This window comes from Protopterus annectens, chromosome 9.part0 (assembly GCF_019279795.1).
Source record: "Protopterus annectens isolate FY-2018-M chromosome 9.part0, PAN1.0, whole genome shotgun sequence".
NCBI lineage: Eukaryota > Metazoa > Chordata > Ceratodontiformes > Protopteridae > Protopterus > Protopterus annectens.
The window spans coordinates 203,203,182-203,216,387 of NC_056743.1; the positions used below are offsets into that span (position 1 = coordinate 203,203,182).

A 13,206-nucleotide genomic window follows, 5' to 3' on the forward strand; every position below is an offset into this window, starting at 1 on the left:
GAGGTGTTCCTACCACGGATATTCTAGAAGCTGCTATTTGGAGTTCAGTACATACTTTCACCAAGCATTATCATTTACCAATTTTCTCTAAATCCAGAGCTGGCTTTGCCAGTGCTGTCTTGCAGGGCCTTATAGCTGGTCCTAATGCTGTATAAATCCATCCTCCCAACCATAGCTTTGGAAATCTACCCAAATGTAATGACTGCAACAGTGAAACACAAAGAACATAGTACATTTGTGTACACTTACCATAAATGTACTTGTTCGAGTGTATTCACTGTTGCAGTCCTGGTTACCCTCCTTACAGCCCCCTGTTTTTCTCTTCCTATACCTCTACTTTCTTTTACTATGCTTAAATGCCTTTTTGGTGTATTTGCTTTTGGTTGGAGGTATATTTTTGGGTTTATAATTTTATTTGCTCCCCATTTGGGGGGCACCTGACATCTGGGGCAAGAAAATGGCATCGGCTGCATGTTTTATACCCCTGACGACTTGACATCATGGAAGAAGGGACAGCAACCGACACAGGGCACAAGACTTTGTTAATCAGTCCGACTGAGGGCAGCCTGCCAGCAGATTACCCAAATGTAATGACTGCAACAGTGAGTACACTGGAACATCTAAATTTATGTTAAGTGTACACAACTGTACTTTTCCTAGCCACATATCTTTCAAGACAGCTTGTCTCCCCTACAAGTCCACTGTGTGTTCTTCAGTGGTTATAGGGTTCCCTTCTCAGTTCAGATGATACCACATTTTCTTCGCTCCTGAAAATTCTGCTTTGTATTCCTCTTTAAATCCTCTAATCATGTTCTCGGGCTGATAATTTTTCTTAGCAGTATTATCTGGGGATGACCTATTATGAAGTACATTATAACTTTTACCTAACTTCTGGTGATCTGTGAGATCATTAACATTCTTGACCGTGTGTTAGTAGTCATTATGCTTGTGTATTACAGATGTATCACATGTATCAAACATTTTGGCCAGCATACTTTCCCTTTTAATCTGAGTTGTGTGATAATTGGATTTAGATGATTTTGCCTTTCTTGGACCTTGTGTAAAGAGCCTTATAAAAACTAGCACACTAATAATTTTCTGTTTATATAGATTAACAAATACATGAAAACAAGAAATGTTAACTATACACACAAGTTGGCTCTTAGGTTCATAGGTAGTTACTAGGCTATCAGCCCAAGGGCCTGTGTAAGCCTAGCCAGCAAGGTTCCCTAGCTTACGCCACCCAAGAAAGTTATTTTCCTGTGCCACTGTCGAGCAGAGAGACAGAAGTGATCCCCGGGGTGTATTTCCAATTTCCCATCCACTCATCCAAGATTTTTCTTGAAGAGTGCTAATGAAGAACTTTGCTTGACATAGATGGGTAGCCTGTTCAGAGTATGGGAAGTCTCTGGGATAGGAATCTATTCCTCGAGCATGTCCTGTTCATTGTGGTGACAAGGTTTAGTTCCCTAGAGCATGTAGCTCGGAGGGATTTGGATTTCTTTCAAGTGTAGCATGTCCAACAGCTCTGGGTTTGACATAGCTTTATATGTTAGGCAGCGATCACCTCTGAGTAGGCTATATGCTACGGAGTAAAGCTGGAGTTTTTTGAGGCGGTCATTGTAGGGCATTTGTTTGAATCCAGTAATCCTCTTTGTGAGGTAATTCTGTGGCCTTTCCAGCTGCTGCAGAGGTCTTGAGGTACATTCCAAAAGGGGCGTTGTACTCTATAGTGGGTCTAATGAGTGTCGAGTAGAGGGGAATGATGACCTCTTTTTTTCCTGGATGAGGACCCTTTTATGATGAGGTGTGCCACGTAGAAGGACTTCCTGACTACTGTGGCGATGTGACTATCAAAGGAGAGACTACTGTCCACCTGGGTCCCAAGGTCTTTTATCAAGCATTCGGTGTTAAGTAGATTGCTGCCTATGTGGTAGTTCATGGGTACAGAGTTTTTACCAAAGGGAATGACACTGCACTTTTTGGCATTGAGCTTGAGGCCATGGCTCTGACACCAGGCATCTGTCTCAGAGAGGCCCTTCTGTAGGATGTTCACATCATTTGGGGACTTGACTATGGCTCCTAGTTTGCAGTCATCTGCGAACTTAGATAGCCAGAGGCCTTCTCTTATAACATCTTCCTAGACATAATATTGAGTATTTGCATGGCCAGCACATCACAGAAACCTTGGAAATTATAACTTCATATCTTTGTGTTTAATATATTAAGCACCCTTTTTAGTTGCTCAAAAACAGATTGCATTGACGTGTAATTTATCTATTTTAAATTGAGAAGCATCTCCCTTAGTTAAAAAAACAGTCTAGCAATACCTTGCAATTTGAATAGTAATGATAAAACTCTGGTAGTATCTTATCATGCGATCATTATTTTGTTCCATTATTTAGAAGTGGAAAACGGATCCTAGCAAGCTTTGCCCCAGTGCAATCAAATAATGTAGGTTGGAATTTACTGTTTCAACCTATCAATAGTTTTTTCCCACCAGTCCTGCTGCCCAGGGAAGGCTTTCTTCCTTTATAAATATGATAACTTATTATGGCCACCCTACCTGGAGGCCACAGATTTGGAAGCATACAAACATTTAGCAACCCACTAGTAATTTCCTGAGATAAAGGGAACAGGTGAGCTTTAATGACTTATTGTAGGACAATTTCAACGCCTTAGCACAACAAATGAACATAAATAAAACCCACCTCATGTTCATGTTACTTAGAGTACATAAGTGTTTTTCTTACGGTACAAAAAGATAGTAAAAGTAAAGAGCTGACACACTAAATCAGGAAAGCAGTTTATCATAAGCATTTAAAAATTAGGGCTTCTTTCTTCGAAATTTGCAAAGAACTTGATCATATTATGGTTTGAAATACATTCAAAGCATTACCCTTAAGAAGAAACTTTAACCTTTTTCTGTTAACTGAGTGTCGTATAAGCAATTACTATCTGCTTATCATATTTCCACAAGGTCAAGTCCAGCGAAGGATTTTCTGCAGGCTCTTCAGCTGTAGCAATAGCCATGTTATGAGATGCCATTAAGGAATCTCTTGTTTTTTTGTAGCTAGCTGTGTATCTGTTTTTCGTTTCTTTTTAATTACTGGGAACTGCTTTATCGGGATTCGCCCCCACTCCCACCCTCTTGCCTTGCAAAGTAGTATTTTCTCTCTCTCTCTCATCCCAATAATGTAATATTGCCGAATTGAGCTTTTGAATATAAGTGGCTGTCTCAGGGCTTGCTCGAGCCCAAGAAGGTTTTTGAATGCAAGAAAATCTTAAGCACAGTAGAGTATAGCAGTGTATACTGTAAATTATTATTATTATTTTTTTTTTTTTGCACAGAAGATTGGAATATATTTCTTTTCATCCTCATAACAGTTGAATAGCCTTTGACTGTACAAGCTTCTTTATCTGAATTATTAAAAGTTTCTCTTTTCTCCCAAGTTTTGCTAGGATTTGTTGCTTCAGCAAGTAGATTTTGAAATGTAACCACTATTAGTCTGTGGAATTTTAAGGAAAGTGAAGGTGGTATGACGAGATTAGACTGTCTTCTATATTAAGACTTTTTCATCAGATATTTCTGTCCAGGCACACAACTGCTTAATACACTGAAGGCAGCCTTTTTTTTCCCTTCTACTTTTTTGGGAATATTTATCAACCTTGTATATTTTTTCCTTGCTTGATGATCTATTTCTGTGATTTTTATCCTTTATTTCTTCTTCAGTAGCTTCAGCATCAGATAATCTTTCTTTGACTGATCTTTGATAGCAGTGTACACGGTAATGATACATTTAACCAGCGCACATGAAATCAAACAATACAATGCCACCAAGTTTCATGACTTTTGCATATATCCTTTTTTTTTTTTTTTTTTTTTTTTTTTAACACTTTGGTGGATGTTCTTCGTGTTTCACTGTTGCAGTCATAACTGTAGGGTGCTCCTGCCGGCAGGCAGCCCGAGGTCGGCCAGAATCCCAAAGTCTGGGTCCGGCATCGGCTGTATAAGCTAGTATCCTGACGTCAGGACGCCTTGGTACATAGCCCTCAGCCGACGCCATCTTCTCCAGTCTTTCTTGCCGTGCGGTGGAAAGCAGCTCGCAAAACGTTGGTTGGCGATTTTCGAACAGCGTATTTGGTTGTTGTCGGTCCAAAGTTGTTACTTCTCTTCTCTAAGCTAAGTACCCCGTTGGGGAATCTTTTTCTTGTTCCTCCGATGTCAGAAAAAGTTAATAATTGTATAGCATGTGGGAAACAAATACCTCATAAAGATTTCCACTCTTACTGTCTACCTTGCTTAGGCCCTGACCACGACGTTTCTTGTTGTCTGTTCTGTGCCAGGTTCAACTCTTGTACTATCAAGCGCAGGTACGATTGGGCTTTAAATTATTTTGGCAGACGCTTCAATTATAGAATGTCGTCGGACACTACTGGAGTTCAAAAGAAGCGCAAAGACAAAGACAGGCCTCCGAGGTCCAAACAGGACTCGTTGCAGCTGGAGCCAGCGTCCGGTTCGGCTGTCGTCAGTGAGGCACTTTTGCAGCCCCTGTCCGCCACTTCTGAACCGATGGCCGATACGGACTCCCATGGGGAGCCATCGAGGCCCACTATTTTAACTGCTGCAGGACCTTCGGACGTCGCTCCTTCAGATGGGTCCGGAACCGCTGTGCAGGTACCGGCTTCTGAGGGGGTTTTCAGGCCTACTCACATCACTATTTCAAAGGCAAAGACAAAGACTCCTACTAAGTCTAAAGTTCCAGCTCAAGCTGCTTCTGATTCCACTCCCAAGACACAAAAACAATTATTGAGGATGGCTGAAGATTTGCTTACAATGATTAGGGGTTCTCACCCCCCTCCTGAAAAAAGGCCTCGACAGGATGTTACTCTGGATTCCTCTGACCAGGCTTCTGTATCTTCTGTTTCTTCCTCTGATCAGGACTATTCCTTTCCCCCTTATGAGGATTCGGATGCTGAGGATTCTTTGCCCTCGGCCTCTCCGCCTGAGGATTTTTCTTTTGGGGAAACCTTGCATGAGATGAGGGAACATTTTCATTGGGAAGGACAGGAATATTCTGCTTCCAAAAAGAGGCTTAGAGAATTTCTTCTTCTTCCTCAGCATAGGCCTTTAGCTATCCCTCCTGTCTTGGACATTGTAGATGATGCTTTTTCTGAGGCTAATTTGAATCCTGATTCCATGCCTCCTGCTCCTTCTAAGCCTGATAGATTTTATAGGGTTCCTGACTCTCATTTATTTTTATTTAAAAACCCTTCTGCAGATCCTGAAACTATTTCTCAGGGCTCTAAGGCTGCTAAGGTTGCTACTTCTAAAAATCCTATTCCCTCTGAGAAGGATTCTCGTGCTTTAGACAGGTGGGGAAAAAAGGTATATACTTCTGCTACCCTGTAAGGGCTTTAAATTGCCAGTTTCATACGTTTAAATATCAGCAATTTCTTTTGTCTGTTTTAAAGCAAAAGCTTGCTTCCCTTCCTGCTTGTGCAGAGGATAAGGAACTTCAGGATGTTTTGCATGCTACTGAACAGGTTAACAAGCATAGCTTACATTGTGGTTTTGATGCTTTGGATGCTTCCTGCAGGGCTGCTGCCTCTGGTACTGTGATTAGGAGACATGCCTGGCTTCGTGAACAAAGTTTACCTGAACAGGTTAAGGCTAAGTTATTAGATGCCCCTGTTCAACAGGATGTTCTTTTTGGTTCTAAGGCTGAGGAAGTTATTAAAAAGATGGAAGAAAAGGCAAAGTCCATGCAGACTGTAAAAGATTTCTTGCAGGTTCAGCCTCCTAGATTTTCCAGGAATTGGCCCTCTAAAAATTGGTCCTTTCCCACGTCTGACAGGCCTCAAAGGGGAAGATATAGACGTTCCAGAGGTCGTGGTCAAGGCCAGACCTCTTACAGATCTAGACAATGGACTGCTTCTTCACCTAGGAGGGGAGAAGACAGATCCCAATCTCAAAGAAAGCAAACTCAATGACTCTCTCGGTTGGGTTTCAGGACCCCTTTACCTGGACGCCCCTCTCGGAGGAAAACTGTCTCTTTTTTACAGAAATTGGACTCAGATACCCAGGACAGATGGGTATTGGACGTGATTTTAAAAGGTTACAAGTTCCACTTTCACACTTTGCCAAGGACTCACGGTTGGCCAGATCTGCCAAAACTTCAATGGTCAGAGGCCTTAACTCAAGTGGATGCTCTTCTGGCCATGAGAGCCATAAAGCCTGTCCCACTCTCGGAAATGGGAAAAGGGTTTTATTCAAGGCTGTTTCTGGTTCCCAGAAAACAAAACTCATGGAGACCTATTCTGGACCTTTCTGTGTTAAACACCTTTTTGGAAATTCCAAAGTTCAAGATGCTTACTCTGCAACAGCTAATTCCAATGCTCTCTCAGGATGCCTGGATGGTGACATTGGACTTAAAGGAAGCCTATTTGCATATCTCTATCAGACAAGAACGCAGGAAATTCCTCAGGTTCAAGGCAGGTTCGAGGCACTTTCAGTTCTCTGTTCTGCCCTTTGGTTTATCTACTGCGCCCAGAGTCTTCACCAAGTGCCTGGCACCAGTAGTGGCTTACTGCAGACTTCAGGGGATCCAGATTTACCCCTATTTGGACGACTGCCTTATTCAGGCAGACAGCAAAGCTCTTCTGCTTCAACATCTGGACTTTGTTCAACGTCTTCTCCTACTACTGGGATTCTCAGTGAACATAAAAAAGTCACATTTGATCCCTTCTCAACAAAAGGTATTCTTGGGAGCCCTCTTAGATACAACCTTACAAAGGGCCTGTCTCACTCCAGAAAAACAAACTCAGCTGGCTTCTACTTTCAACACCTTGGCAACTCTATCTCAGCTCACTGCAAGGAAATTCCTGCAGGCTCTGGGCTACATGGCTTCCTGCATTCTGTTGATTCCAAACGCAAGGCTTCACATGAGAAAGCTTCAATGGTATCTGAAAAGTGTATGGTCACAGCACTACCACGATCTGGATATTCTGATTCCTCTGATCCCCTGCCTCCAGAAGGAGTTCCTCTGGTGGTCCAGGGCATGCACGTTAAACGAAGGAAAACCTTTTCGTCTCCCTCAGCCTACTCAAATCCTAACCACGGATGCCTCGGATTATGCTTGGGGAGCGCACTTTCTAGACAATTGCCAGCAGGGAACCTGGACAAAGGACCATCTTCACTGGCACATCAATCTGAAGGAAATGTTGGCAGTTCAAAATGCCCTTTTAGCCTTCAAAAACCTTTTACAACCAGGGCCTCTGCTAATTCGCACAGACAACACCACGGTCATGTGGTACATCAACAAGCAGGGGGGTTCTCATTCATACCCCCTTTGCAGACTAGCTATGGGTTTATGGGACACAGCTCTAAATTTGAATCTGCATCTCCAGGCTCAATTCATTCCAGGGAAACAGAATCTCTTGGCAGACAGCCTGAGCAGAAACATTTCAGATCCTCACGAATGGATGCTAGACACCAACTTGTTCAACAGGATTACTGCAGTTTGGGGATGTCCCCAGATAGATCTGTTTGCATCCCATCTCAATCATCAGTTGCCTCGCTTTTGCACCAGGTCCTTCCACAAAACAGCATGGAGAGTGGATGCCCTGTCCTTCAGCTGGAGAAGCCTGTCAGCATATGCCTTCCTCCTCTTCCTCTACTGCCTCGGGTACTACTGAAGATAAAGCAGGACAAGCCCAAGTTCCTCATCTTGATTGCTCCAAATTGGCCTCGACAGTTTTGGTATCCAACCTTAAAGCTCCTGTTCTCGGGGCCTCCTTGGATTCTTCCACTGAACCCTTCGCTTCTGTCCCAGCATCAGGGTCAGTTACTACATTCCAATCTCAAGACCCTTTGCTTGGCAGCTTGGCTCTTCAAAGGAATTTGATTTCCTCTAGTCTTCCCAAACAAGTTTTGGATGTTCTTTTGGAAGCTAGACGGCCTAGCACTAGGAAATCTTATGCCTCTAAATGGAAGATGTTTTCTATTTGGATGCAGGACCGAGGCTCTGATCCTCAGGTTCCTGATCTCTCCTCTATTTTGCTTTACCTTTCGGAACTTTTATCTAAAGGACTTTCCTTTTCTTCCATTAAGATTCATGCTACTGCTATCTCTGCGCATTTCAGTTCTGATCCTCCTGTTTTTTCACATCCTTTGGTGAAGCAGTTCTTGAGAGGGGCTAAAAATTTGCGGCCTCCAAGGACCCCTCCTGTCCCTGCCTGGGATCTTAATTATGTTTTAGAAAAACTTACTTTGCCTCCTTTTGAGCCTGCTGCATCTTCAGATATTAAGTTTCTATCCTGGAAGACTGTTCTTTTGTTAGCATTGACCTCTGCCAGAAGGGTCTCAGAGTTGCAAGCTCTCATGGCTGTGGAACCATACCTTATTTTCCATCAGGACAGAGTTTCCTTGAGGACCAATCCTACTTTCATGCCTAAGGTGATTTGAAAGTGGCTTTGAATCAGACAATTCACCTTCCTACTTTCTTTCCAAATCCTCAAAATAAAGGGGAAAGGATTTTGCATTCATTGGATGTGCACAGACAGTTACGATTTTACTTGGACAAGACTAAAGATTTCAGAAAGTCTAACCAATTGTTTGTTTCCTTTGCTTCCAGTTCTCTTGGAAAACCTATTTCTAAACAAACTATTTCCAAATGGATTGCTTATGGAATCAGATTTTGTTACACTCATCATGGGAAACAATTTCCAGGGACCATTAGAAGTCATTCTACTAGAGCAGCTGCTACTTCTACTGCTTTCCTCAGAGGAGTCCCTACCAAGGATATCTTGGAAGCTGCCACTTGGAGTTCTGTGCATACTTTTTCCAAGCACTACAATCTCCCCTTGTTTTCTAAGTCTAGGGCAGGCTTTGCCTCTGCTGTCTTGCAGGGTATTCTTGCCTCCCTTCTTCTATCTAAAGCCTCCTCCCTCTCTACACTGCTTTGGGATTCCACCCTACAGTTATGACTGCAACAGTGAAACACGAAGAACATAGTACAGTTGTGTACTCCTACCATAAATGTAGATGTTCGAGTGTCTTCACTGTTGCAGTCGGGGTTTCCCTCCCTCCTATCCCCTCTTTCTCTCATATTTGTGGTGTATTTGTGTTTCCTTGTTGGATTCATTTTTGATTTGTTGGGGGCTTCTGACATCTAGGGCAAGAAAGGCTGGAGAAGATGGCGTCGGCTGAGGGCTATGTACCAAGGCGTCCTGACGTCAGGATACTAGCTTATACAGCCGACGCCGGACCCAAACTTTGGGATTCTGGCCGACCTCGGGCTGCCTGCCGGTAGGAGCACCCTACAGTTATGACTGCAACAGTGAAGACACTCTAACATCTACATTTATGGTAGGTGTACACAACTGTACTTTCTTCACACCTTAAAGACAATTCCTCTAGCTCCTGTGGGTTCCCCATGTGCTAGCATAATTCAGAGATTGAGGGACCTATTTTTTTTCAGGAAACCATTTCCAGTTAAAGCAGTTTTTATTTTCTTGTGTTCTAGTCTTTTAGAAATAGATTTTGCTTCCCTTTAGAATTTCTGTTAAACTTCAAATTTTAAGATTTTGGTTAGGCTCCGTGGGATGGTGAGGCACAACTTGGCTCGCAAACAAGCCAGCTTTATGGCAGAAATGTATCCTAAATTCTTTTTCTTTTCAGAACTTAAGCAGAACAGCAAGGTGCAGACAATCTCATAACTAAAATATTAGCATTTGTTCGTAACAATAGCTTTTGGGTGACTGTCTCCTTCAGGCAAAACTGTTTCATCTCCTAAATGTGCGTGATAACACAGCATTTATTGTACTGCTACCATGGATGTAAAGGTATTTTGAATTTAGAGTATCTTTACTTTACAATCTGTTTGAAGCTGTTTCAAAATACTCATTTAAAATTCAAGTACATTTATGAGATGGTGATCTGGCTGGTACATTAACTGCACCAGTTATGTAATTACCACAAAGCTTCCCTTTAAAATCAAAGAGAAATTTAACCTGGAAATGGTGGGTCATGCTATCTGTTATGAACACCATAGCAAGACATGGGTAGCTAACCTGTTTCTTATTACAATTCAGTGTAACCATTTGAGAACTGTTGCCAAGTACAACTGATCGTAGCGCTTTCCTGAACGTCTGTAGTCATATGGCTTGAGAATGCCAAGATATATGTCTGTTAGGATAGTCTGCAACAGTTTTCTCCTGCTGTTTTAATTTTTCTTCTATAAAGCATATCTGGATAGATCTGTGGGCAGTAGTTAGTGGATGTTGCCCATGGGAGAATACAGGTGTTTTTTTATCCTTTTAAATTTAATTTTACCATGATTGATGTGAAAGTAGGGTGCCCTGTAGCAGTAACTTCAAATGCATTACTATGACTTTGTTGCTGAGAATTTTGGCAATCGCACATTGCTAGTGATTGCCAGAAGTGGCAGGCAGTTTGAGGGAGCAAGTCTAAGGAAGTATGCAAAGGAAAGTTAGGCTTATCACAATAAAAGTGATCATTGCTGTGGCATGGTAAGTGGACGGGACCAGGGCATAATGCTTGCAGTGCAAGCTACAGGATGAAATGTGATTGCTATGATCATGTGATTTTTTTTTCTTGGTAATTAACTGAGATACTGACTCTTGGAAGTCATGCCTGCAAGGGCATGACTGGTAGCCCAAATGCCAGAGCTTTCACCTTCCCCCTCCATGTCCGTCTGAGTCACTGGAACAGTCAATGTATCTTGACTCCAGTTATCTTGAGCAAGCAGGTTGTGTCATTGGTGCATTGCATCAGTCTGAACCCAGATTTTGTACACAAGTACATTGTTGGGGATTTTTTTTTTTTATTTTTAATAGATGTTGTGTACAAAGGTCATCTGTAGGAAGCAAATACCATACAGGGACTTCCTCAAATGATGTCTTTTTTTTTTTTGCCGCATTCAGAACACATCATGCTGAGTTGTCCACAGTGTTGTTATTTCCATCATCAGATAATCAAATGCAAGGTAGTATCCTTAGAAAAGTACCTCACACAATCTCCTTGTTGGTCTAAGCGTACTTTGACATCCTCCAGTTCTTCCTCCAACTTCAAAAAAGAAAGTAAAGCAACTGAAGTAAAAAAAAAAAAAAAATTCAAGAGGCTGATGCCGCATCTTAGTCAGAGAGGCTCCCTAGCCTTTTTAGGGTATTGCTGTCTGAGGTGCATTTGTAGCCCTGTATTCAGTGCTTATGTTTGACTGACGCTTCTGGCTTAATCATTCAGGAGGCTGACGTACTTTTGCACCCCCCCCCCCCCACCACCACCATGTCCCGAAGAGCCAAACTGCTGGAGCCACTGTGCATGCCTTTGGGTCTGATGCTAACATTTGTCAGTGAAGGGCAGGGCAATATCCCCCCAATACTTCTCCAGCAGAAGGGGACAGCTTTGAGGTTAGGGAGTCCACCCATGCTTTAAGGCATACAATACAAAATGCAGACCCAAGACACTAAAGCCTAAATAATTGTCTGACTGCTTTGCCCCAGTCAGAACTAGCTGGGCTTCATCTCTCTACCATCAAGATCTCTACCTGTGATTTTTTTTCAAATTGGACCTTGATTTCATAGACTATATGAAATGTTGGCAGCCAGCCTCTGAAAAAATCTTCTGTATCCCTGCGTACTGTATGTAAACTGAAAAAGGGAGGCTTCTTAGAGAGATTCAAGCACTTCAAATTTAGAATAGGAGGAAATGGAGGAGTTGACTTAAGTGAGCCAGGTCTCGTCAGTTACTTGTATGAACTATGATAGGGAGGTCTCCAGTTCCTAAACCTTACCATCTGTAGGTCTTCTTTTTGATGGTACCCTTCATAGTTCTCACAGGCCTGAAATAGGTGCAGACTGTTTCTGGGTCTGCTGTGTCCAAGGCATTTAGCCGTACTTTGTGTTTGAAGTCTCAGATGATGCCTTTGCATCCTGGCAGCTTGATTCCCATTCTCCTGCTCCATGGAAGCCATATAATTTGTGTAGGATCCATGTCTCTCAAACATTTAAACAAAAATCCTGTTGATCCAGCTGGGATGTCTATAGCAAGAGATCTAATGTGGCTGCAGCTAGGAATCTGAATGTAAATGTCAGGGAAACTTAGGATACTTAATCGGTTAAGTAAAAAGTCTTATCCCCCCCCCCCCCCCATTGCCTTTAGGGCCCTAAGTTGCCAGTCCTGAAAATTTCAGGAGTCAGTCCATATTCAGCTGAGACAGATGGCAGAGGGTACAGAGGCCAAGGGCATTAGAAAGTGATTGATCTGTGCTATCTCAGTATGCCAGGTACTCCAATATGCAGAGCAGCTGCTGTGAGATTGTGGGTCAGGAGACATGTCTGGTTACATGTTTTGAATGAGGTTAAGTCTTTAAAGGTTGAGCTTCGTAATACTCTTATTGATGCAGAACTTCTTTGTGGACATCCCTGCTGAGAAGGTGCTTAAGAATCTGAAGGGGAAAACTATCCAGTCCGTCAAAGACAGTTTTCATTTCCCTCTGTCTAGATATGTCACAAATTTAAAGCTAACACTTTCCTCCAAAGACAGGAATACAGCTGAAGAAGGGAAGGGCAAGTGTGGGGAAAAAGATGACACTTGACAGTTAAGGCATACCTGGAGGCCTTCAGAGCCATGGTAAGCAGAGGGAGCATCTCCCTCTCTCATCAAAATTCCAACCCCCATATCCCTCCTAATCTTTCTTTTATCAAAGACAAAGTTAGTCAGGCTGACCATCTTTGCAAAGCAGTGGAAGGTCATTACTCAAAACTTGTGGGCAGTACAGCTACAACCTAAAATTTCAAAGGAAACCATTTATATAATCTTAAGTTCTTGGCCATTACACTTCTTCTAAAAAATCAGCATCATTTGATGTCCCTGTAGATGTAAAACATCATAGCAAGGGAGCCATACAGAGGATATCAAAAAATGAACAGGATTCTACTGCAGCTTTTTCTAGTCCCATAAAAATAAGGTTCTTTCAAGCCTGAATATTTTTATTGATGATCCCAAAATTTAACCCATCTTTCCTCTGATCCTTCCAGAGCCATTAATGTGACATTAGATCTCAAGGACGGACAGTTGTACATCCCTGTAGTAAAGCGGGACAAGCAGTTTCTAGGTTTTAACTTGGGGGGTCTCGGTACCAATTCACAATCCTATGTTGTCCTCTCTCTCCATCTTGACGT

General features: G+C 42.4%; 1 protein-coding gene across 1 annotated transcript in view; it reads left to right on the plus strand.

Annotated features, from left to right (window-relative positions):
* NUP160 (nucleoporin 160) overlaps positions 1–13,206 on the plus strand; it is a 1,498,284-nt gene that overhangs the window by 256,790 nt on the left and 1,228,288 nt on the right. The window contains exon 7 of the mRNA XM_044082750.1: positions 1,860–1,888. Coding sequence (XP_043938685.1) covers positions 1,860–1,888 — 29 coding nt within the window. The remainder of the gene's footprint in view (positions 1–1,859; positions 1,889–13,206) is intronic.